Raw genomic sequence first — 25,684 nt, 5'->3', positions numbered from 1 at the left:
TGTGTCGAGCATTTCCTCCTCCTCAAAGAATTCTCCAGATTCAGGAGATGATCCCTTTATTCCACAATGGAGCGGTTGTTCCAGTTCTGTAGCTCCTTCGTCTGCTCGGTCTGTTCGCCTCCTGCATTCTGTTGTTCAACCATGCACGCTGGCACATGAGGGCGCTCCAGTGGTGTCTCCGCAGGCAGTGGCATCAGCACAACGGAGATCTCAGGGAGTCAGTCAGAATCTCCAGAGAAGCTGCAGCGGATCTGTCTTGGTGGAGCGTGGAGGACAATCTGTCTCAAGGAAAGCCCTTTCATCTTTCTCCATCGGTGGCCACAGTGATAACGGATGCATCCACTTTAGGGTGGGGTGCTCATCTGGGAGATCTGGAGATCAAGTGCCTTTGGTCTCCAGAGGAAAGATGGTCTCATATCAATCTTCTAGAATTGCGGGTGATACGTTTGGCGCTCAAGGCCTTTCTCCCTTCCCTTCGCGGTCAGTCAGTTCAAGTCCTGACGAACAACACTACCGCGATGTGGTATGTCAACAAGCAGGGAAGAGTAGGGTCGTACCGTCTCTGCAGAGAGGCTTTGCGACTCTGGTCCTGGGCTCAGGACCATCGGATTTGCTTGATGGTGAATCATCTGGCCGGGGTGCTGAACGTACGTGCGGACAGTCTCAGTCGACAGTTTTCCGCCGACCACGAGTGGAGGCTTCATCCAGATGTAGTTCAGCACATCTTCCAGACGTGGGGGACTCCTCGGGTGGACCTGTTTGCCACTCAAGAGAACATGCATTGCCTGTCATTCTGCAGTCTCCGGTTTCCGATGCAGGGGGCGTTGGGGGACGCGTTTCAGTTGAGTTGGGGCTCACAACTCCTTTACGCTTTTCCTCCCATACCCTTGATTCCTCGGGTTCTGAGGAAGATTCGCCAAGACCGGGCCCAAGTTATATTGATCACCCCGGATTGGTCAAGAAGGGTGTGGTACACAGATCTACTTCACCTCTCATCGCACCCTCCGCTCTGTCTCCCTCTCAGGGCAGATCTTCTCTCGCAGTCGGAGGGTCAGGTTCTTCACCCCCACCTCCAGAGCTTGCACCTTCATGCCTGGAGATTGAACGGGGCAACATGAGTTCCTTCTCTCTCCCGCCAGACCTAGTGGATGTTATATTATCATCCAGGCGACACTCCACTAAGTCGATTTATTCCTATAGATGGTCTAAGTTTGAAAAATGGTGTGGAGAGAGATCCATTGACCCTTTGAAAGCCCATCTTTCTAATGTGCTTCAGTTTGCTCTTTCCTTGGCTCAGCAGGGTTGTGCTGTGGCCACGGTTAAGGGCTATTTATCAGCCTTATCAGCTTTTTTGTGTATTCCGGATCAGCCGTCGTTATTTAAATCTCCTATTGTTTTAAGATTTATCAAAGGTCTTACTAATAGGTTTCCACCTACTCCCTTTGTAATGCCACAGTGGGACCTTAATCTTGTTTTAACTTTTTTGATGGGGTCCCCTTTTGAGCCCCTTCATAGCTGTCCTTTGAGGCTGTTGTCCTTTAAAACGGTCTTTCTTGTAGCCATAACCTCGTCAAGGAGGGTGAGTGAGCTTCAAGCTCTTAGTTCAAAACCCCCGTTTTTATCCTTACATGCTGAAAGGATGGTCCTCAGGACCAGGGCTGCTTTCCTACCTAAGGTAGTTACTTCCTTTCATCTGGGGCAGTCCATTACTCTCTCTGTGTTTTATCCGCCCCCACATCCTTCCAAGGAGGAGGAGAGACCTCACCGCTTGGACCCTAAAAGAGCAGTGAGCTTTTATTTGGACAGAACAAAAGATTTTCGTTTGGAAGATCAGCTCTTCGTGGGCTATATTGGACACTCAAAAGGCAAAGCTGTGCACAAGCGCACTCTGTCCAGGTGGATCATCCTAACCATCAAGATCTGCTACGCCCTTGCTGGTAAGGTTCCTCCTGAGGGTATTAGAGCTCATTCTACTAGAGCTAAGTCTTCCACCTCTGCTTTGGTCAGGGGTGTTCCAGTTGCAGACATTTGTAAGGCCGCGACTTGGGCCTCCCTCCATACTTTCGCAAAGCATTATTGCTTAGACTCTGAGGTGAGGAGGGAGGGCCATTTTGCGCGCTCTGTCTTGCAGGACATTTTGGTATGGGAAGGTGGACACCCTCCTCCGGGAGTTGGACTGCTGTGGGAATCTATTCACAAGGTGAGGAATCCACTGGCAGATGTATCCATCAGAAGAACAAGTTACTTTCCTTCGGTAACGCTTTTTCTGGTGGATACAGTATCTGCCTGTGGATTCCTCACTGACCCACCCGCCTCCCCGTTGTCCACCTCTGTATACCTAAAAAGATCCCTTTTTTGGCTGGTTGTTTATTCATTGTATTTTTTATTTAGTTCATTTATAGGAAATGCTGTTGGTTTTTAGCTTTCCTTTTTGACTTTGTGCTGTATATATTGGTTCAAATGTTGTGTACTATGTATACTTGAGTCTGTGTCAGTCCACCTGTTCGCCTCGGAGGCACGGAAAAAATGAGAGGCACTGACGTCATCACACCAACGTGGCTCTCTTATGGCTCCGGTGATGTCATACGGAGTCGTGAGCATAGCATGGAATTATGACGTCCACGTCGGCATGGAGAGCTGGGGAAAAAATTCAATGGAATGCTGGCGCAGGGGATATTCACAAGGTGAGGAATCCACAGGCAGATACTGTATCCACCAGAAAAAGCATTACCGAAGGTAAGTAACTTGTTCTTTAGTGTTCGACTTCGATAAAAATATCTATGAAGGAAAACTCGGATTAAAAGGAAGAAACATTTTCTACGTTGCTTTTTATTTGCTTGATAATGTAGCAGATTTCATTGAAATGATAATGTTGAGAAGCATACCTACAAAAATAAAATGTAGAACATGCACATTAAGCATAAACATTAAACAAAGAATTCTAAAGTTAAATACAGCCGATGGTGCAAATTAAAACATTACAATTGTACAGGCTCATAGGATTTCCATCAAGAAGATCTTCACTGGCAAATTCAATTTAACAAAACTTACAAATGTTTTTTCTTATTGTAATAAGGTGGTGGGATGGGAGAACATGGCCTTCATCTTCCTCAATCGATTCCTGGATCTTGTTGATGTGAGTATTTGGTCAAATATTCTCTTCCTGGTTTGCAAAAATATCTGCTGTGATATTAGAGTTTTTACCAAGTTATAAAAGCTATTTTCATGGTAAACATGGTTCATTCTGAGTTGTCGATTATTGTTTGCAAGGATTGCATGGTCTACAAATTAAGAGCCTGATTTAGATCTTGGCGGACGGGTTACGGTGACGGATATCCTGTCCGCCGAAATATAAATCCCTTAGGATATAATGGGATTTATATTTCGGATGATGGGATATCTGTCACCGTTGTGACGGAGTAACCCGTCCGCCAAGATCTAAATCAGGCCCTCAGTTGGGATTTAAATGTTTCTTGAACTAGTACCTTGTTTTCTAGGGTCAGAGCTATACCTACAAATATGTTGGTTTTTGTAATGTTTTATTAGATTCAGATGATGGTTATTTCATAATTTCTGTTGAAGAATCTAGATGTTTCTGGTAGAATACTGGAAGCATTACAACCTTTCTGTCTAACACATTTCTGTTTCTTTAAATAACTCTTGTGGCAGAGTAGACAGTAACCTCTGGAATCTGTAATAGAGAATCTTTAAAGGAATTTGTAATAGAGAATCTTTAAAGGAATCCACCATAGTATACAGTCAGTTGAACCTTTCTTCCTATGTTGTATTGGCACAAAATTGCCACCTCCCCACATCATAGCTCTCTCCTGACACTGAGTGCCATAAACCTACCCTAAAATGTTGTAGGTTGTGCTAGAAACCGCTTTTGATGTAAACAATGGCTCATGTAATCACAAAATAGATTACAAAGAGATGGGCTTTGAGTCTGTTTCTTAGGTGACAAGCCTTTTTACCTCAGGTCAGCATTTGATTGGCCAGCAGTTGTGATAGTGCGCCTAAGGAGTGCTTCTATATCTGATAGACTCTTCTAGCTGCAGATTCCTTACCTTAAAATTTCCCAGGTGTCAAGCTGGATCCAGAAGTTAGGGTATGAAATCTGCAGCTAGATATTGCTTCTACCAGTTAATGCATTACCGAAGGTAAGTAACTTGTTCTGTAGTGCATGACAAGAAGGTACCCATACATTGCAACAGAGGTGGATTGTTAGAAAATACATGTTGGAGGCATGTGAGCTGGAGATCACATGCTTTGCATACTCCTGCCATCTAGTGTTGGGTCCGGATGTTTGAAAGTTGTTTTTCTTCAAAGAAGTCTTTTAAGTCACAAGGTATTTGACTCCTCCTTTCGGTGATAGAGCGCATGGGCATAGACTCCATTGTTAGATTGCTTTTTTCTGCCATCGGGTTCGGACGTGTATTGCAGCGCTCCGCTTCGAAACCATTTCTTCGGGTTCCCCTCAGTGCTCAATCCACTCTACTCACGTCGGTATTGTTTGAACTCATATACCACTTCTCCACGTATTGTATTTGTCGAGGCAAACTTCTATTTCGTTCGAAGATCTTCGGGAAGGCCGTCCGGCCTAACCGCATCGGTCCACTTCGTAGTTGATGGAACGGACTCCATTCAAATTCTGCCCTCGGTGTCACGCCAAGTATCAGCGCACCGACTCACACGAAGTGTGAAACTTGTCTCCGTGGCACAACAAACAGGACTGCAACGCATGCAGATCGTTCCGATCGAAGAAAACTCTCCGTGATCGTCGGGCTCGACGTTGCGAAATGCAGAGTCAAAACGTTGAATACACACCGCAAATCTGCGGCGAAGGATCCGAGCACGAATTCGATGCACAAAGGGCCGAGGAAGAACAAGAAGAACTTGCCTCCATTCCAGAACCGGACTGCGAGATGGAAGAAGACTTGCCACAAGGTCAACGTCCCGTGAATACCGAACGCTCCTTGACCCAAACTCCAACACAGCCGAAACAAAAGGCTTCAGTCCCACCCCTGCCTTCGGGCCACGGTCGGCACCAACAAGATGTTTCTGACGCCCCACCCTCCGGCCCGGCACCAAAACATGTCACTAAGCCTTCCGGCTTGGGATCGAGTCGGCCAAAGTCTGGCACTGAGCCGAAACCTTCAGGCTCCTTGCTGAAAACCGCTTCGGAGCCGAAATCATTGACACCAAAAATTAAGCTTCCTTCGGCACCAAAACTTTCCTCACTGAAAACAGATTCCACCTCGGCATCTAAATCCTCGGTGCCGAAACCTAAAACTGTTCCTCCAAAGCTGCTGGATCCGATTTTCGATGCCCCAACACCCAAATCGGACCCAAAACAAAAGGAACTTTATGTAAATCCAGATACAGGACATGTTCTTACTAAATAAACTCAGAAACGCAAACCTGAGTCAGAGGACACCCTTTACCATATTGCTTTGAAGAGAAAGAATGTAGGGACTAACCACCCCCTCCTCCTCCTCCGCCATGTTCCCCTACACCAACTTCTCCACCTTTCCAGCATTTACTTATTACACCAACTAACTCTCCAACACCATCACCTGATTATGCTGATGATGATGGAGAATCTCTAGAGGAAGATTTCCTATTTGAAACGCTCAGTAGCACACAAAGGATTAGCCACACTCTACCTATGCTTAAAGGTATGATGAGACATGCCGATTATCCAGTGCGTGTTCGCATTCTCACCCCCAGAATTGATTAAAAAAAATATAAGCCTGCTGCAACAGATCCAGTCTTTATTAAAGGACAGTTACTGCTAGACTCCTTGGTGGTCTCTAATGCCTGTAAATGGGCCAATTCACAGACTACAGGGGATGCCCCGTCCACACAAAGAGTCAAAACTATTAGACGCCTCCGGTAAAAGAGTAGCCGCCCAAGCAGCAAATAATTGGCACATTGCCAACACCCAGGCCCTGCCAGCCAGATATGATAGGGCACACTGGAGCGAAATGGAGCAATTGCTACAACACCTCCAAGATGAGCACAAAGCAAAAGCCCAGGATTTAGACCAAGAAGGGAAGCTCATATCCAATTCCTCAATTAGATGCGCTTTAGATGCTGCAGACACCACAGCTAGACAAATCAACACTAGTGTGTTATTAAGGAGACATGCATGGTCGAGGATTTCTGGTTTCATTCCTGAAGCCTATTTTAAATACTCCTTTTGACAAGGAACATCTCTTTGGTCCCGAAGTGGATAAGTCATTAGAAAAAATGAAAAAAGACACAGAAGTAGCCAAGTCTATGGGAGCTTTGCAGTCTCCCACTAATCAGTGCTCCTTTCATCGCTCCTTCTACCATGGTGGGTCGAAAACCTTGTCCTTAGACAATACAGCCGCCTTCTACAAAGGTATTGTATTACTTTACTTTTCCCACTCGATGTTCGATATTGCATTTATGTCCTCCCTTCCATCCTATTGTAAAGCGCTCTGATATCCTTCGGGATCTTGTTTCCCACTCCCACTCCCCAAAGGCAATTACCTATGGATGAACAGGTCAGGGATATTTGCCTACGCTTTTCCGCCTCTCCCACTCATTCCTCTTATAGTTCGGAAGCTCAGACAATCATCCCTCAAACTCATTCTCATAGCTCCCACATGGGCATGTCAACATTGGTTTACCACCCTGCTAGAGCTCTCAGTAGATCCACACCAAAAGCTGCATCTCAACTCCACGCTCCTCACTCAGAGCCATGTAGAATTCAGGCATCCAAATCCCAAGGAACTCAACCTAGCGATTTGGATCCTGAAGTCATAGAGTTTGGTTATTTACAATTACCACCAGACTGTATGAATATCCTACAGGAGGCTAGGAAACCTACTACTAGGGCATGTTATGCAGCAAAGTGGAAACTGTTTGTTATATACTGTAACAATAACAGTATCAATCCCCTTGATGCTTCAGTGCAAAACATCATCTGTTATCTCTTACATTTACAGCAGTCTGGGTTAGCCTACACATCCATTTGATTGCATTTAGCCGCAGTAGCTGCATACTTACAAAACAGACAACGCTTATCTCTATTCAGAGTAGCAGTGATTAAAGCCTTTATGGAAGGACTAAAAAGAGTAATACCACTGAGAGCTCCACCTGCACCAGTATGGAACTTGAACATAGTCCTCACAAGGCTAATGGGTCCACCTTTTCAACCAATGCACAAAAGACAAAGTGGTTCTTCAAACCAATCCCAAATTTCTTCCTAAAGTGGTTTCGGCTTTTCACATCAATCAATCAGTTGAGTTACCCGTGTTCTTTCCTCAACCTGATTGTGTAGCAGAATGACCTTTACACACACTAGATGTTAGAAGAGCTCTACTATATTATGTGGAAAGAACAAAAGATTTTCATAAGACAAATCAGCTCTTTGTTGCTTTGCACCACCTCACACAGGCAATCCCATTTCTAAATCAGGCATTGCAAGATGGATCATGAAATGTATCCAAACATAACATGCGAAAGCGAAAAGAACCTTGAAAATACCCAATAGAGCTCATTCCACCAGCGAAATAGGGGCTGCTATGGCCTTCTTAGGGAATATTCCCCTCACTGACATCTGTAAGGCAGTAGCATGACCCACACCGCACACATTCACAAAACACTATTGTGTGGATGTGTTAGCAAGGTAACAAGCTAATGTAGGCCAGGCAGTACTTAGAACACTTTTTCAAACAACTGCAACAGCTACAGGTTACCATCGCTTTGGGAGTTTGCTGCTGTATAGTCTATGCAATGCATGTGATCTACAGCTCACATGCCTCGAACGGATAATGTTACTTACCTAGTAAGCATCTGTTCTTGGCATGTAGAGCTGTAGATTCACTTGCACCCTCCCACCTCCCCAGGTACCTATACCTGTTGCAGTTTCTACCTTTGCTAACTCCATTCTCACCCTCTGCGTGAAAACAACTCAACAATGGAGTAGATGCCCATGCGCACTATCACCAAAAGGAGGAGTCACCTACCTCGTGACTGGAAAGACTTCTTCAAAGAAAATCAACTTGCAAACATCCGGACACAACACTAGATGGCAGGAGTGGATCTACAGCTCTACATGCCAAGAACAGATGCTTACTGGGTAAGTAACATTATCCTTCCGGCCCATCACCCCAGTAGAAACCACCCATGTGGCTGCCAGGTTAGTCCGAGTGCTGCGTTCTGTCACATCGCAAGAAGAGCAGCAACACTGCATCATACTGCATGTTCCAACTACAGAGGTGAAATTATGTAGTATAACACATTGCATGTACCAGCAGCAGGAGGGCTGGCGCTCGTCCATCGCACTGCAGGAAGAGCTGCAGTGGTGCATCATGCTGCATGTTTCAGCAGCAGCATAGGAGGTATGATGAGGCATAACACAATGCATAACCATCTGCAACTGGGCTGGTGCTCATCCATCGCACTGCAGGAAGAGCTGCTACCGTGCAGTATGCTGCATGTTCCAGCAGCAGCAGAGGAGGTATGATGTGTCATAACACATTGCATGTACCAGCAGCAAGCCGGCTGGTGCTCGTCCTTCGCACTGCAGGAAGAGCTGCGTTCATCGCACTGCAGGAAGAGCTACAACGGTGAATGATGCTGCATGCCTCAGCACCAGCAGAGGTGCTATTAACTTTTTATCATAGTATTCTCTGGACACAGAGATACTGCAGTGTGTAGATTACTCAATAATGAAATGCTATTCCAGCAACTGCTGCTTGAAGAGAAAAACATATCTGCGTAAATAACACTGCTAAGATCAGCAAGCTTTTACAAAGCCAGCCGTATTGGTGTGCCCTTCTGACAGCAGGGCTGTGCTATTAACACAGTTCTTGAGGGCACCAGGATATGAGTAAATTGTTGAGCTTATACACTGACCTGTTAGGAGTTAGATTATCCAATCCAGTGTTGTCATATTCATTCTGGTAGAGCTGGATGAGTAGTACTAAAATCAAATATCAAGGTACCAGAATTAAACAAGGATTGGCAAAGCCAATAATTCTGGTATATAACTGATAGTGACTCATAACTCGGTGGTTAAGCAAAAGAATTGCTGTTATTATAAGGGAAACATTTCCCTTTGAGACGGGCTTTGGACTGGGCCAGGGATGTTTCAATAGTTCTGTGCTCTTCACATCAGATACAGATGCATGAAACTTTCTATCAGAGCCGCTATTCCGGAAGGCTGTTTAACCTGGGATAATGGCTCTTTAGTCTGGGATAATGATCGTGGAGTCTGCTTTTTCTCAGGTTACCTCTGCGTGCCGCCTACTGCTAGAGCGCCGGGACACCTCTGTTTCAGGTAGCTGTTCGCGCTGTATAAATGCCGGTATTATTATTATTATAGAGTTATGTTATTATTATTATTTCCTGTGCCTGTTGAGCACAAGAGGGTTGATAAGAGTGACGGGAACTATCTCCTACAGCCCCAGATTCTAATACTCCTGTAAAGGCTGCACAATGCCAATGTCCTGGATACTTCAACTGAAGCACATCTTCAGGTGTGTGATGGGCCTCTACATCCCAACAGTTGATTTATGCAGTGCAGATCTGGAAGGTGGTAGAGAGGTGGCATTCTGTTCCATATTGAGCAGCTGAAATCTTCATTATTTGCTCCGATTTTCACCTGAAATCACTTATTCAAAGGACATGCTTTCTTTGAACCCTTTCGCTGCTAGGCATTTTCCTCCTAGAGATCTGAACTCTTTTTTGGCTTTTTGAGATAGTTTGCAGTTAGGCCCCCATAACCTTTATTCCCACATAAGGTATACATGCCAAATTTGCATTCTCTGTATATCAATATTATGGGGATTCTAAGGGCACCCAGGGTTTGTGGATTCCCCTGAAAGGGACTCAGAAAATAGCCATAACATAGCTATTTGGGGGAGAAGGGGGGGGGGGGGGGCGTTTTAGAACAAAATTAGGAAAACGAAACCTGCAAAAAAGTGTCTATTTTTTTCCTAAAACTCATGAACAAGGTTTGCTGTGCTAAAGTCAACACCTTTCGAGCTTTTTTCAGGAACAAGCAGCGCAGAATAGTTTGTGGTGGAAACAGATGTGAAACCCATAGGTGATCTCAGAATGCTATACATTTTCAAAACGTCAGCACAATTCTGAATTTAGCCAGGAGTCTGAAGTAATTTTTGTAGATCCCTCAAGGTTTTCCCAAAGAAACTAAATGTTGAAATAGAACAATATTAAAGAGGAGTAGGGAGAATCAGCCATTTGTGACAACGTTTTCATCTGTAACATCTTGTCACGATGGCCAATTTACAAAATCAGTATACCACTGCATTCGTTAGACCCTTCTGATTGTGGGGAAATATAGAGTTTGTAGGTTCTTCCACAACCCAAGGTACCCAGAGTCAACAACTGAGCTGCACCTTACAGTGGTTTTTCATTGTGTACCAAATCTTCAGCAATTCATATGGTAAAATACAAGTAAAGAAAAATTGGTATGTAGGAAACCTATGTACTTTTGAAATGTACACAGGATACGGAGTTTAGGAACAGTGGTTTTTTGTACATCTCTGAACCTGGGGTTACCCATACTATCAAGTGGTTTAGAGGGTATTTTACTAAATGTTTTCTTTCTTGCACACTGCCTTACATTTGGAAGCCACAAATGCAGAGAAATCCAATTGGTATTAACACGTGTTCTATTATTCTGTGTTTCTAGATGACTCCTGATAAAAAAATAGTGCCTCAGTTGTGTGGCTAGGCCTAGTGCCTGTGACACAAAACGCCCCAAAACTCGACCAAAAGACACCATATTTCACCCAGCAGAATCCACACTTTTTTTTTTACAAGGCGGGTAGCTGTAGATTTTGGGCCCCAGCTCAGCTGCCACCCTAGGAAACCTACTAAGCCCATACATTTCTGAAAATAAGACACCCAAAGGAGTCCAGGGTTGCATGACTTGTGTGGCACTCACCAGGTTTTCTTGCCCAGAAGGCCTCTCAAATCTCAAACTTTGGTTACAAACACACATTATCCTTCACATTTCTGTGAGGAAAACATCTGGAGTCTGCGTGGAGCCACATGTTTCCTACCACTCATTATTCCCCCCAGTCTCTCGATAAAAATGGTACCTCACTTGTGTGGCTGGGCTTAGTGCATGCGACAGAAAAGAGCCCAAAGCATAAAATGGGCACTGAGAACCAATCTTTTTGGGTAATTTGGGTAGCTCTGGATTTTGGGCACTAGCTCATTCGCCACCCCGGGAAACCTACCAAACCCATACATTCCTGAAAGCTAGGCACCCGGTGGAGTCCAGGGTGGCTTAACTTGTGTGACTGTCATACTCAGAAGGCCCTGCAAACCTCCAACTGTGGCTTAAAACACACATTTTCCTCACATTTCTGAGGGAAACTTCCAGAATAAACAGAGAACCGCAAATTTCCTACCACCCAGCATTCCCACAGTTCTCAAGATAAAAATGGTACCTGACAATGTTTGGCCGGGCCTAGTCCCTACAACAGGAAAGGGTCCAAAATGCAACATTGACATTCACATTTTCTCCACTGAATGCCAACGTTTGATGATTTTTTTTTTTTTGCAGTGTGTATGGCTGTGGATTTTGCGCCCTAGGTCAGTTGGCATCATGGGAATCGTACCAATCCCAAACATTTCTGAAAATTAGACATCTGTGGGAGTGCAGGGTGGTGTGCCTCACATTGATCCTACAACGTTTTCTTACCTACAATACCCTTCAAACCTCAAAGGTTGCCTGAAATTACACATTTTCCTTGCATTTCTGTGACGTAATGTTCCGAATAAGTATACAAAACGGTGATGGATGGAATGCTTGAATTAATCTCAGCCACTGGTAATCTCTCAGGCTACATCCCAATCTATTGTTATTTTTCACACCATGCCACTTTAGTGTATACCCAGCCACATGCAAATCAGTCTTGACGCTGCTCCAATAGGAACAATCCAGCTCGAATTGTCAAGCCAGGTCCTCCCTGAATCGAAACACAAGCAACCCAGGACCGGTTTTGCTCTAGTTCTGGGCTCATCAGCAGCGTACAGCTTGGTTCCAATGACACAATGTGCACAGGACCCACGTCAGGGCAGACCCGTCATACTTAGGGCGACAAAATAAGTATGCAAAACATCAATGGATGGAATGCTTACATTAATATCCACTGGTAATCGTTCAGGCCGCATCCCAATCCATCGTTATTTTGCACACCATGCCACTTCAGTTTAGACCCATCTATATGCAAATCAGTCCTGCCCCTGCCCCATTAGGAACCGTCCAGCCCAAACTGCTAAGCTAGGTCCTGCCTGAACCATAACATAAGCAACCCAGAACCGTGTTTGCCCTAGTTATGGGGTAATTTGCCGAGTACATCTTGGTTCCAGTGACAGTGTTCATGTGACCCACGTCTGGGCATACCCGTCCCACTTTGGGTGACACAATAAGTATACAAAACAGTGATGGATGGAATGCTTGAATGAATCTCAGCCACTGGTAATCACTCAGGCAGTATCCCAGTTTATTGTTATTTTGCACACCATGCCACCTTAGTTTAGACCCAGCCATATTCATATTTTTCTTGACCCTGCTACAATAGAAATAGTTCAGCCCGAAATTGCCAGGGTTGCACAAAATTCCTACGACTCGACGTTCCCCCCACTTGTTCCAATGAAAACGGTACCCCACTGAGTCTGTGTGGCCGTGCAAGATTGGGGTCACACTCTAGGTGCACTCCCGGCCATCCTAACTATCTGAAGAGACCTGGCCTGCCATGAGCAGTGCTCCAACAAAGAGGCCCAGCAGTGACTGGTGGACATCGTTGGATGCATGTGAGCCCATTCCCACTTGCCCTCTGTTGCTGGGCCTCGCTGCACCCATGGTCTTGTAACCGAATGCTGGGTCTTGCAGCCGGTGGAGACTCAGTGTGGGGCTAGTGGGGGCTGTTCAGCACCCTCTAACTAGGCTGTTCGCAGGATTGGTGGTGGCGTGCATCGGATGTGTGCCAGTTGCGCCATCGGGCAGATGCTGAGAGCCTGAGTAATGAAGGAGCGACTACCTGGGGCCCAGCAGCTCAAGGGCCTAATCCTCTCCCGCGTTTGGTTGGCATGCCCTGACTTTTGGTTCTTCCGGGCCCGGCCTGTATAGGCTCAAGCTGGCTAGCTCCCCCCCACCCCCGGAGGGGTGACGTGGGATTGCCTCTTCCTCCGTGCCTGGACTCGCTACACCAGCGCTGCCCTCCTGGGCCTTGATGGGGTCCTTATGGACTATCTGACTGTAATCCAGCCTCCATCCTTTCTTCGAAATAGAAATGTATCAGTCAACTTTTAAGTTCGGTTTGGCACATTTGTTTCTGAGGTCATTAATATATTTTATTTAGGTAGCACGTTTTTTGGTGTTGGTTTTTGCACATTGACTGCATGAAACGCATGTTTTACACATTTATGTTTTCCGGCTAAGAGATTTTGATGGTTACTGATGGGCCTTTCTGTATATTATAGTTACCCCTGACAAAGGGCTTCTTTGCCTGAGATGCACAGGGTGAACATCAATATGATTTACTAGGATGCAAAGTGAATTCCGCTATGTTTTAAAAATAAGCCTGGATGGGCCTTTCTTTTACTTTGAAAGATTGGAACCACATTGCTTCTGTTTAGACTCCGAAATTATTGAAGAAATTGGAATAAAGTTGATTACATTGGATTCTTGTTATTTGATCATCTGGTAATTTCCTACACAACTGTGCACCTTGGGTTTGGTGCGCGACGGCGCACCTACTATGTTTGAGATTGCACATCCCTGTGTCCCATGCCCACAGACACTGCATGGGATATACGTAAGACACTCATCTAGCAGGCTGTAGCCCTAAGGCAGGGTGCACTCATCTCCTGTGAGGCCATATCTGCATGAGAAGATATGCCCCTGTAATATCCATGTTGATTCCTGGATAATCTAAGTGACCAGAGAAGGCATTTTGAGTACAAGGGCTCGACACTCATCATTACGAGTTCCCAGCTCCATGAGGGCTTCACTGAAATATGGGATGTTTGGTACCAAACATCTCGTCATAATAAACCTGCACTAATGCCAGTGTCCGTTTTATTAAAAATTGCACACAGAGGACCCCCTAGAGGGGTCCCCTGAAACCTACCAACACTTAGTGTGGTCACCGACTGGCCTAAGCCAACCCGCTACACCAGACAGAGTTCTGACCTCATGGGGTGAGTGCCAACGTGCTCAGAGTTCGAGAACAATGCCTTACCTGGGTATAGGTGTTCACACTTCCCACCCCGGTCAGGAAGAGCCATCTGTGGCGGGGAGCTTCAAAGGCCTTGCTGCCTTTGTAACATGACCCCAGCCTCTCCTGTAAGAAGGGGCAGGCCCCCCTTCCTGCCCTTACCCCCTTTTGGTAGGAGTACAGGCGGGAAAACTCAGATAGAGTAGGAGGTGTGCCCCCCTTTGCCAACTCCTCCCCTCAGGTGCTGGAGGCGAGAAGTAGTACACTTTTCAGAGCCTTTTCAGTGTCTTAGCCAACCGGGGCTAGGTCTATATGCCCCTCCCACAGAAGGTGGGCATAATAAAGGGTGTAGACACCCAAGGTAAGAGGCTCATTGGCCACTACCTGTCACTCCCTTGTAACACTGCGAAATCTAGTATTTAGGTGGCATCCCCTGACCCTGAACTTCAGTTCCTGATGACCTAAGAAGAGCCTGACACCACAGAGTCGCACCATCAGAAAAGACTGCAGAGAATTACTGACTTGGCCCCAGCCCTACTGGCCTGTCTGCAATCCTCAATGATCCTGCACCAAAACACGACTCTTCCTGCAGTCCAGCGACCTCCAAATCCTTGGGAGGACTGCCTGCCTTCGACAAAGATCAAGATCTCCCGATATCTGCTGACCTTTTCACCAGAAACAAACTTCAAGTAAAGGCCTCTGTGACCTAAAGAACCGTGGAACCCTGCTCTCAGTTCCACCTCTGCACCCAACATCTCTGGCCCAAGTCCAAGTGGCCCACCGGTCCCTGTGAGGTTGCCCGGTGCTCCAGAGCCTGAGGCCGTCGTAGGATGACCCCTCCTGGGCTCCTCGATGTCACCTGCAGCCCCTCTGCACGAAGACCCCCTCAACCACGAACTGCTCCGGTAAGCCGTTTTTGACACCAAAAGACACTCTTGCACCCACCGGCCCTGGGCCTTGGTGAAGCAGACCAAAAGTGTCCCTACATTCCCAAGCTTCACAACTTACCTCTCCAGCAGTTGCTTCCCTTCAACTGGCCTGAAGCTGCAACCCTTTTCCGATTTTGCCTTTCTCCATTGCTTTACATTAGGCATCCAATACTGTGTTGGCATTCTGCACCCGTCTGCCCAAGTGCCGCTGGTGGTGTAGTGTTGGTGCTGCTTTGTACCCTTCCAGTGCTTGCTTCAGCCCCCTGAGACTGGCCCCCAAGCCGCAGCTTCTTACCTGCAAGCAGCCTCTATCTGATTGCCACATTCTTCATTGAATTGTATTGGACTCCCAACACCATATTTGCACCCTACACCCACCCGCCCCTGTGCCTCTGGTGGTGTACTGTTGCTGCTGAACTGAACCTTGCCCAATACTAACCTTAACTCTCAAAGACTGGTGTTGTAAGTTGATGTTACCTGTCTATATGCTGAACGTTTTCTTCTTTCCATAGGTTAACCTTGCTGTAAGAAAGGGCCCCTTTTTTGCATGGTTGCTCCCCCACTTTTTGCCTGATGTTGATGCTCTTTGACTAAGTGTGCCCTGGGTTCCTGCTAACCAGGTATCCGGCGCCTATTTTTGTCCCCTAAAACTGTACCTTTGTACTCCCGAATTGGCACCTCTCTGGTCACATGTAAGTCCCTTGTAAAAGGTGCCATAGGTACCAAGAGCCCTCTGACCAGGGAAGGCCTCTAAGGGCTGCTATACATATTGTGCCACCCTTAGAGGCCCTGTACCTTAACATACATGCACTGCCATTGCAGGCTGCATATTATGATGCAGAGAAAAGTGCAGAGTCGACATGGCTCACATCCCTGTGTGCCATGCCCACAAACCACTATCATGGTATAGGTAAGACACCCCTCTAGATGGGTGCACTATACCACTGTTGAGGGTACAGTTGCATGAGCACTGTACCCCTACAGTGTCTAGGTCCATTCTTAGAAATCGTAAGTGCAGCAAAGCCATAAAGAGTTAATGGTCTGTTAGTTGGTCATTACAAACTCCACAGCTCCATAATGTCTTTGCCAAAACCTGGAAAGTTTTTTATCCATCTTCTGAGCGCATTAGCCCCACGCTGATGCCAGTGTGGGATTTAATGTAAAGATGCCCCCTGAGAAACGACTGAACTCTAGTGTCCTGGCTGAGTGGCTGCTTCCCAGCTGCCACCCCCAGATATGTTTCTGGACCCCTGGGTCGAGAGCCTCCCACTCTCTGGGAGTTTGTCACTACGAACTACACAGCACCATAATGGCTTTACTGAATCCTGGGAAGTTTGATACCAAACTTCTCAGCATGTTAAACCCACACTGCTGCCAGTGTGGGATTTAATGCCAAATGCACTCAGAGGGCATCTTAGAGATGCCCCCTGAAAAACGACCTAACTTTTGTGTCCTGGCTGAGTGGCTGCTTGTCAGCTGCCACCCCCAGACAGGTTAATGGACCCCTTGGAGGAGAGCCTCCCACCTTCGGGGTCCTGAAACGAAGCACATCTTGGGCAGAGGTGCCAAGCCGCCTCCCCCAGGATGGGTAGGGTCCACGAAGGGGAAGCTTCAAAGGCTAGCCGCCTTTGTGAGCTGACCCAGCCATTTGCTGCTACCAGCGAATGGCCACCACCGGTACTAACCTCCTTTTTGGGTGAGAGAATCAGCAGGAAAACTAAGATAGGAGAGGTGTGCCAACGTTTTGCCAAAGAGGTGAAGTACAACTCTCAGTCCCCGCCATCTTGAAGATGGGAGACACAGCCAACCAGAGTGAGGCTTATGCCCCCCTCCCACTGGAGGGTGGCATAATAGGGGGTGTACCCACCACAAGGAAGAGACCCATTGGTCCTGAGCTGTACCTACCTGAAACGCCCCTAAATTTAGTATTATGGGGCAACCCTGACCCTTGCCTCCTCAGACAAGCAAGAAGAAGAGAAGAAGGACCGAAGAGCTGTGCTGAAAGAAGAGGAGGACACTAACTGACTTGGCCACAGCCCTACCGGCCTGTTCCAACCTCGACCTGCTTCATCAAAATTTCGGTGTGTTCAGCAGCCCCCCCCCCCCAGAACCCAGAAGATCTGCCCTGCCTTACCTACAATGACTCTGTCTCCCGTGAGCACTGGATTTGTTCACCAACAGACTCTGAGTCGGGCCGAATCCGCGAGTCCGCACTACTTTGCACCTGACGCCCACGGCCCTTATTTGAGTGGGCCAACACCAAGAGGAGGTCTCCCCAGGGTTCCTGACATGGGATCCGGTGATGGGATCCCCAACCTAACTTAAGCCTCCAGCTGATGCCTGCAGCCTCTGTCTAGAGGGTCCCCCCACCCCTTACAGTGACCAAAGCTGGTAAGGAAACCAAACGCCTAAAGGCACCCCTGCACCCAACGCCCCATGGCCATGGGTGGCCCAACTGACGGTGTCCAGGCAACCCCCAGCTTCCCAACTTATCTCTCCAATCTGTGGTCGTCTCTAGGAAGTCTCCCTACCCGAGCCTGCAGTCTTTATTGTGACCAGAGAATCCCCATTGAAACCAACAGGGCACCCAACGCCAGTCTAGCCCCGTGCACCCTGTGCCGCTGTGGGTGCACCCTGTGTTCTAACTCAAATCCCCTTTGCCCTGAGCTAAAATCTAGGAGCTTTTCTCCCACATCTAAGTGGCGTGCCCATGAGTAGCAACCGACCGGAGGCCCACATTGGACAACATTGGGTCTCAGCACCCTGCACCTCGCCACCCTAGTGCTGCTGAGGGTGCTCTTTGAGTGCATCCTGGACCCTGGGAGAACCCTTGGTCTAACCCCAGAAACTCAACTCCTAAGACCGACTACTTACCTAACCGGATTTTCTCCCAAAGGACTGCATTGACTGTTTTCCTGTGAAAAAAAGTTGTAAGTGTGGAGTTGAAAATTGTAGGCAAATCTATACAAGTGAGTAAAAAACATAATCTGAAATGTAATCTAACAAGTAATCACAACATAATTCCAAAGTAATTTCAACTGTTTCTGAACATTTGACCTACCTGTAACAAAGTCAACTGCATTCAATTGTATTATTCTTGAAAAGTACTATTTTACTTACCTGCACCAAGTTGGGCTTGGTTCTAGAGTAAAATACAACCAGGAAATATTTTTATACAAAACAATTGGTTAGAGTTTCAGTCTTCGAGTGTGTGATTTCTTGCCTGAGTGTGTACAATAAATGCTTAACACTACTGTTAGAAATGGGGGTCTCTAGTTGGCAAGGGCTTGCACCTTCGTCCAAATAGGGACCCTTCTTCCTAGTCAGGATAAGGGAGTTACACTCCTAAAATAACCCCTGCTCTCCCCCTTGGTAGCTTGGCATGAACAATCAGGCTTATCTTAGAGGCAGTGTGTAAAGCATTTGCACATAACCAACAGTAATACAGTGTAAGCACTACAAAAGGACACCACACCAGTTTAGAAAAATATCCAACATTTTCATATACAAGGCCAAAAACGATAAAAATCCACAATGCAGTAATTATAAATCTACAGTTATCAAAATACGCTTTAAAAACAGTTCCTTGATGTCAATAGCTCCGTCCGGGGTTATCACGGCATCGTGAGAAAACAAATCCAAACAGTTCTGTTGCAAGCCAGCTACGGTGTCGGGAAGACCCGCAAACAGTAACTTTTAGAAATGCAGGGCGCCGGTGACCCCTCGTTGAGTTTCTGAAACACGGCTTCCGAAGGAGTCGGTTCCGGAGGTCGGTGCAGGAGTCGTCGGGGCCCTTAAAGTCACATGCGTTGCAGGTCGGTCTCCTCTCTGTTGGAGTCAGGAGCGCTGGCGTCGGCCGGTGTTGGGTGCTGCGGTGCGAAGTGGTGCGGTGCCTTCAGGCCGCGGTGCGAGCAGCGGCTCGGTGGCGGCGGCGGTGAGACCAGGGTTGCGGTGCGAGATGAAGACGGTGCTTGTCACGGTGCCAGTAGGTCACTGTGCAAGCAGCGGCTGCGGCATTGTGGAGTGCTGTCGTTGGCTGACGTACTGGAGTCGATAGTCCCGGTAGGCCAAGGTTGTGGTGCGGGATGAGGGTGGTGCGTTGTGTAACTTTACTAGCGGTGCCCTCGAACCACAGTGCAAGCAGCATCGTCGGGGATACCAAGGCGTCGTCATGAAGCGAGGCGGTGCTGAGTGCGCTGCCCACAGGTCGCGGTGCGAGCAGAGACTCGGTGGCGACATTAGCAGGCGTCGTCTGTGAGACCAGGGTCGCGGTGCGGCATTGCTGCAGTGCCCTCTGCGATGCCAAGTCGTCGTCGTAAAGCGAGGCGGTGCGGAGTGCGGTGCCCACAGGTCGCGGTGCGAGCAGCGGCTCGGTGGCGGCGTCAGATGGCGGCGTCGGTGAGACCAGGGTCGCGGTGCGAGATGAAGACGGTGCTTGTCATGGTGCCAGCAGGTCACTGTGCAAGCAGCGGCGTTGGGGAGCGCTGTCGTCGACTGACGAGCTGGAGTCGATGGTGCCGGGAGGCCAAGGCTGTGGTGCGGGATGAGGGTGGTGCATCGTGTAACTTTACTAGCGGTGCCCTCAAACCACGGTGCAAGCAGCGTCCTCGGGGATACCAAGGTGTCGTCATGAAGCGGTGCGGAGTGCGGTGCCCACAGGTCGCGGTGCGAGCAGAGACTTGGTGGCGGCATCAGCAGGCGTCGTCGGTGAGACCAGTGTCGCGGTACGGCATTGCCGCAGTGCCTTCTGCGATGCCAAGTTGTCCTCGTGAAGCGAGGCGGTGCGGAGTGCGGTGCCCACAGGTCGCGGTGCGAGCAGCGGCTCGGTGGCAGTGTGAGCAGGTGTCGGTGAGACCAAGGTCGCGTTGCGGCTCTGCACTCTGCGGTGCCGTCAGGACTCGAAGTTGGCAGCAGCATCGTAGACATTGTTGAGTTGCTTCTCCTCTGAGACCAGGGTCGCGTTGCGGCGGTGCCCTCTGCAATGCCAAGGCATCATCGTGAAGCGAGGCAGGGCAGAGTTCGGTGCCCACAGGTCACGGTCCAGCCGGTTCTGGTGGCATTAGCAGGCGTCATCGGTGAGACCAAGGTCGCGGTGCAGCGGTGCCCTCTGCGGTGCCGTCAGAACACGGAGTCGGCAGCGGCGAGGTAGACGTCGTCGAGTTGCTTCTCTTCTGTTGCAGCACAAAACACACAGTCCCCAGTGCTGCGGGCAGAAGAGCTTGAACTCTTTGCTGGTCCTGAGACTTCTTGAACAGGGGGCAAGCTCTACCTCAAACCCTTGGAGAAACTCACAAAGCAGACTGCAGAAAGTTCAGTCCAGTCCTTTCACTGCCCAAGACAGAAGCAGCCACTGCAGGCCAACACAGCAAAGCACACAGCAAAGTGGTAGGTCCTCCTCACAGCTTCTCCAGCTCTTCTTCTTGGCAGTCTTCTTGATCCAAAAACGTTCTAAAGTTCAGGGGTCTGGGCCCCAATATTTATGTCCCAAAATCCTTTGATCTCTTAGGCAGAGAGGGTCTATTTGCAGCCAGAACCAGTTTTGCCTTCTCTGGTGTGATTTCCTGGCAGGAGGTGGAGACGGAATTGTCAGAGGCAGACCAGGCCCTTTGAGGTGCAAGGAAATCTCCTCCCCCTTCCCCCGTTGCAGCCCAGGTCTATTCAGCCCTTTCCTGACCCTACCTAGACTATCTGGAGCCACTCCTGCTCCCCAGCCTTCTGTCATCCAAAACCCAGACAGGCAATCCACATTCCATGAGAGGCAAACGGGATGACTGAGCAAGAAAATACCTACTTTCTAAAAGTGTTATTTTCAAACACAGGATGTAAAAATCACCTTCACTAAAAGATGCATCTTTAGATTCTGAGTATAGGCATACTAAACTATTTTCCCACCTAGTTCCCAGGGCCAGTTATGTTTATAAGATAATATAAACAAACTTCACATTCTGTCCTATGGGGAACAGGTAGCCTTGCAATAGTGAAAAACGAAATGGGCTGTAATTCACTATCAGGACATGCCACACACAAAAGGGCATGTCCTACCTTTCACATACACTGCACCCTGCCCACAGGGGTACATTGAGGTTATCTTAGGGGTGACTAACATGTAGAAAAGGGAAGGTTTAGGGCCTAGCAAGTGGGTGCACTTGCCAAGTCGACATGGCAGTTACGAACTGCGCGCAGACTCTGCAATGGCAGGTCTGAGTTACCTTTTTAGGGCTATTCACGTGGGTGGCACAATCAGTGCTGCAGGCCCACTAGTAGCATTTGATTTACAGGCCCTGGCACACGTAGTGCACTTTACTAGAACTAACAAGTAAATCAAATATCCAATCATGGAAACTCCAATCCATTACACAAGTTACCACAGGAGCACTTGCACTTTACCACTGATCAGCAGTGAGAAAAGTGTGCAGAAAGACTACGCCAGCAAAAGCTGAGTCAAAAACCGGGAGGGCAGAAAGCAAAACTCAGGGGAAACACGCCAAAAGATGCCAAGTCTAACAACTACCCTCTGATAAAGCCTTACTGCTCGTCCACACTACCACAAATAGAGAGTAAGGTATTATCTACTTTTACCTCTGCCTACCTTTGGGGATCCACTTGACTCTGTGGACACTCTACTTTGATTACTTTGGTATAGTACATACATAGCAAGCTTCCTACACTTGCAAAGTCTGAAAATTGCTCTAAATGCCCACTTTTGATATTCAAAAGTATTTATAGTGGAAAAAATATTTACCTAAGATGAAGTTCTGTGGTTTTACAAAATAAATATAACCAAGTATTATTTTTATAAATTGGTTTCTGATTTATTCATTGAGTGTGTGTCTTTTTTATTGCCACTGTGTGTACAACAAATGCTTATCACTACCCTCTGATAAGCCTAACTGCTCGCCCACACAACCACAAAAAGAGAGCATTAGTATTCGCTACTTTAGCCTCTGTAAAACCTCTGCGGATCCACTGGAGTCTGCACAATATACCTCTTTTTGGTATAGTAAATAGAGAGCCAGCTTCCTACAAATTACAATCGCCCTTTCTTTTGGAAGGTACTGCTTTTGTATCTATTCAAAAGGTAAAGACTGTGCAGTTTGAAGTATCCATCAGAATAACAAGTTACCTTCGGCAAATCTTTCTCTCCTCACCTAGCCTCCCTCATCCCTGTTTGTGGAGTGGTCTTCTAGGTATCAATATGGTTCCATGTTACGTTGTGCACGCTGTCACTGTTTTCAATCTATTACTGGTGCTATGCAAGTAAGGATGCAGAACGCTTTATTGTGAACTGAGATGAGCGTGCGGGGGGGCACATATATATGGCTCCGGGCCACTGTAGAGTCAGATGGCGCCACCTGTTGGTGCACAGGAGTAATTCCCAAAAAAAAATCCAGATACAGTTTTGCATCTGCGGGAAGTCAAAAGATGAGAAATATGTGGTTAGGCAGTATCCACTAAAAAGAGCGTCACTGAAGGGGTAAGTAACTCATTCTTTCTCATTTGGATTCCCAACCTGAACCTATAAAAAGATTGTCTCATCAAGAAAAATCTAATGTTGAGGTGCTTCTTGTTACAAAAAGATGAAACTTGACTTTGAAAACAATAGCATTCAGTAAGGGAGCCTCCCACATTGTAATCTACATTCCTTTTTCTTTGTTCCTTTTATCGCGTTGATGGGAAAATTGTGATGATTTTAAGTCTCTACAAAAATTTTTTTAAATTAAAGCCCTGCACATTACCTGTGAACATGGCCTAGATAACTTTGCTATTATTCATGAATTTATTGATAGCAAGTTCCAAAAAACTGAGCTAAGCTAAATTATCTTGTGATGTAAAAAGGAAAACGCCTACATACTCTATTGCAAGAGTACTAGGTCTGGAAGAACCGCTACCTAGCTGACGGGCGCGCTTAGCTTGAAAACTAATATGTTTCTCATCCAAATTAAATACATTCCAATCAGTGTTCATGAATGAATCTCACATTAGTATTCATTTTTCATCTCTAATAATTCATCACCTGTCTTAAAGATGCTTCTTTAATGGATTTAATTTGGATTAAAAACTTGTTAATTTTAAAGCTAAGTGCGCCCGTCAGCTCGGTAGCAGTTCTTCCAGACCTAGCACTCTTGCAATTGAGATTTTTTTTGAGCGCCTACAGACACAGCGCTAACGACTGGGACGCACACAGAATAACAGAAATTTGGAAACAGAACATTTGAAACCACAAAAACTTTGAGGTTTAAAGAAAGAGTGCACTGCAATAAATTACTTTTATTAACGCCTGCATACTCGCCATATCTTTGAAGAACTATTTCCTGAGAATGTTTGTCAGGGTCTCTCTTGTTTTCTTGAATGTGCATCAAATCTCACTCCCAACAAAACATCAGAAAGGTTTGTGCAACCAGATCTCACATGTATTGCATAACCAACATGGCCGTCGCTGATGAAGCATCCGGAAGTTATTAGTTCTAAGTTGTGTTATACAAATATTGTCACAATTTCCCTTTTTGAATGTTTATTTTCCCCTTTATTTATCTACTTTAAAATGTAAAACGGTTTGGTATCTCCTTTTCTTAGGCGATTGAAGAAGGGAACCTGGATGCCCTCGATCATACAGATTTCCAAGACACTGATATTCCATTTGAAGTGCCACTACCAGCCAAGCAGCATGTATCTGTGAGTATTCTCTCCTGTGTGCTCCAGCGGAGTCTGAGTAGCACCTACTGATGCCAATAATGCCTTCCACCCAGAGAATTGATTGTCTGAAAGAGATATCACATATGTCTTCAACTGCATAGTTCACAGAGAATGAGAAGTTTTTCTACATTCTGGCAGGACAACATATGCTCCAAGAAGACAAGAATCCCATAAAATGAGGCCGGTGGATGTCTGACTGTAAGATATGTAATCACTTGTGAATGTCCCTCTATGTTGCCTTTCTCTACATTCTTGTTACATAAGACCTGTAGCAGCTGCATCATCTCTCACTGCTCTGAATATAATTTGTATGCACTCTGTGTATTGAAAGAAACTAAGTTTCTCTGTGATGAATCATTGTGTGTTTACAGCCAAATCTACAGCGCCGCCTAAAAGAGCCTCTTCATAATGCCTTTTAATGAAACAAATTTCTCAAACACTTTCTTAGTTTGTTAACATTATTATTTGTCTAATATTGCAAGTAGATTTGAGCATGACCTGACACAGTTTTGGAGCAGGCTTATATGTCCATTCATTCATTTCTTTATTCGATAAAAAAATTCATCATAAAAGAAAACAGTTTACAATACAATTAATATATGATGCAAGAATCACCGAATCTAAAATACATCCAACAACTCCTGTTTCACCATTAAAAATAAGAAGTACAAAGGGAAAAATGTCAAACAGGGTGGGGGCAACCAGCCCAGGGCCTTTCCGCAGTTAGGTGGAATGGTGGGGGGGCCTTGATACGCCTCATGCGTGACCGCCAAGCACTTCCCAAAAATTTGGCTACTCCGCATACCATAGCAATAGAAGATGTGTCAGTGCAGAGAATCCGCAGGGCCATTTTATGACATCTAAGTCCCAACCCCTTGCATAGCGGCTTCAACCATGTCCTCCTTGCTACCCTATATGCTGGGCAGGATAAAAAGAAATGCGCCACGGACTCTGTAGGAGCTGCGCACCCTGGCCATGAATTCGGTGAATCACCCTGCTTTTTCCACCCCGAAGTGAAATCATTAACCGGGAGAATCCCAAACCTAACCTTTAGGTAAAGTGCTCTATCCAGGGGTATCTCTATAAAGTCCAGAAACGGTTCGAAGCTTCTGGCCCATTTAAACGACAAGAACCTATCAGTTAGGGAGCCCCCTAGGTTTCTACTAAGGGACTCTTTCTGAACCCAATCCCAGTACAGCTGCTTTATCACTAACTTAGGTGGTGGTGTTTGACTTTTCCAAGTATCACTCAGACCCAATTTAACAACTATCTGCCTCAAGTTGCTCAACCACTTGATCCTGTTGTTAGTGTTGAGCAAGATTAATTCATCTATGGCAGCGGCGTACTTTTGAAGCTCCCTAGTCCTACACAAGCGAACCCAAAAAAGTAGAGGTCGCAGGCGCACTAGATCTTCAAGAGGACGCCTGCCCATGTCTGCCTGTAGGGGGATTAGCGGAGTAGAAACAGGAAGGGCAACCAGATCTCTCAAGAACTTGTTTCAGACTTTACTATCTCTGGGATATTTTCGAACCCCCATAGTTCAGAGCCGTAAAGGGCAGATGGTAGAACTTGGCCCTCATAAATAGCAAGGAGCGGTGCCACAGGCTTGCTCTTGGACTCCCGATGTTCTCTCAAGACCGCCCCTGAGACTCTTTTGAAATTTAGCAACATTTTGTCCAAGTGATCTTTCCAGCTCATCCGGTTATTAACCCTAATGCCCAAATAATCGAAAGAGTCTACCAGCTCCAAAGGCTCACCATTGAGCAAGAAATTATTTCTGAATCTGGTAGAGGGTGCTAGGGCCATGAGCTTTGTTTTAGAGGTATT

At 46.7% G+C, this 25,684-nt stretch overlaps 1 protein-coding gene across 2 annotated transcripts in view; it reads left to right on the top strand.

Annotated features, from left to right (window-relative positions):
* The window catches only part of IFT172 (intraflagellar transport 172), a 1,173,227-nt gene that overhangs the window by 1,051,446 nt on the left and 96,097 nt on the right, over positions 1-25,684 (top strand). For both annotated transcript variants that reach the window (XM_085613308.1, XM_085613307.1), the window contains 2 exons: positions 3,077-3,136; positions 23,738-23,836. In XM_085613308.1, the coding sequence (XP_085469434.1) occupies positions 3,077-3,136; positions 23,738-23,836 (159 nt within the window). The remainder of the gene's footprint in view (positions 1-3,076; positions 3,137-23,737; positions 23,837-25,684) is intronic.

Source organism: Triturus cristatus, chromosome 6 (genome assembly GCF_964204655.1).
Source record: "Triturus cristatus chromosome 6, aTriCri1.1, whole genome shotgun sequence".
Classification (NCBI taxonomy): domain Eukaryota; kingdom Metazoa; phylum Chordata; class Amphibia; order Caudata; family Salamandridae; genus Triturus; species Triturus cristatus.
The sequence above is the reverse complement of the archived record's forward strand: the minus strand, read 5'-3'. Positions and strand labels throughout refer to the sequence as shown.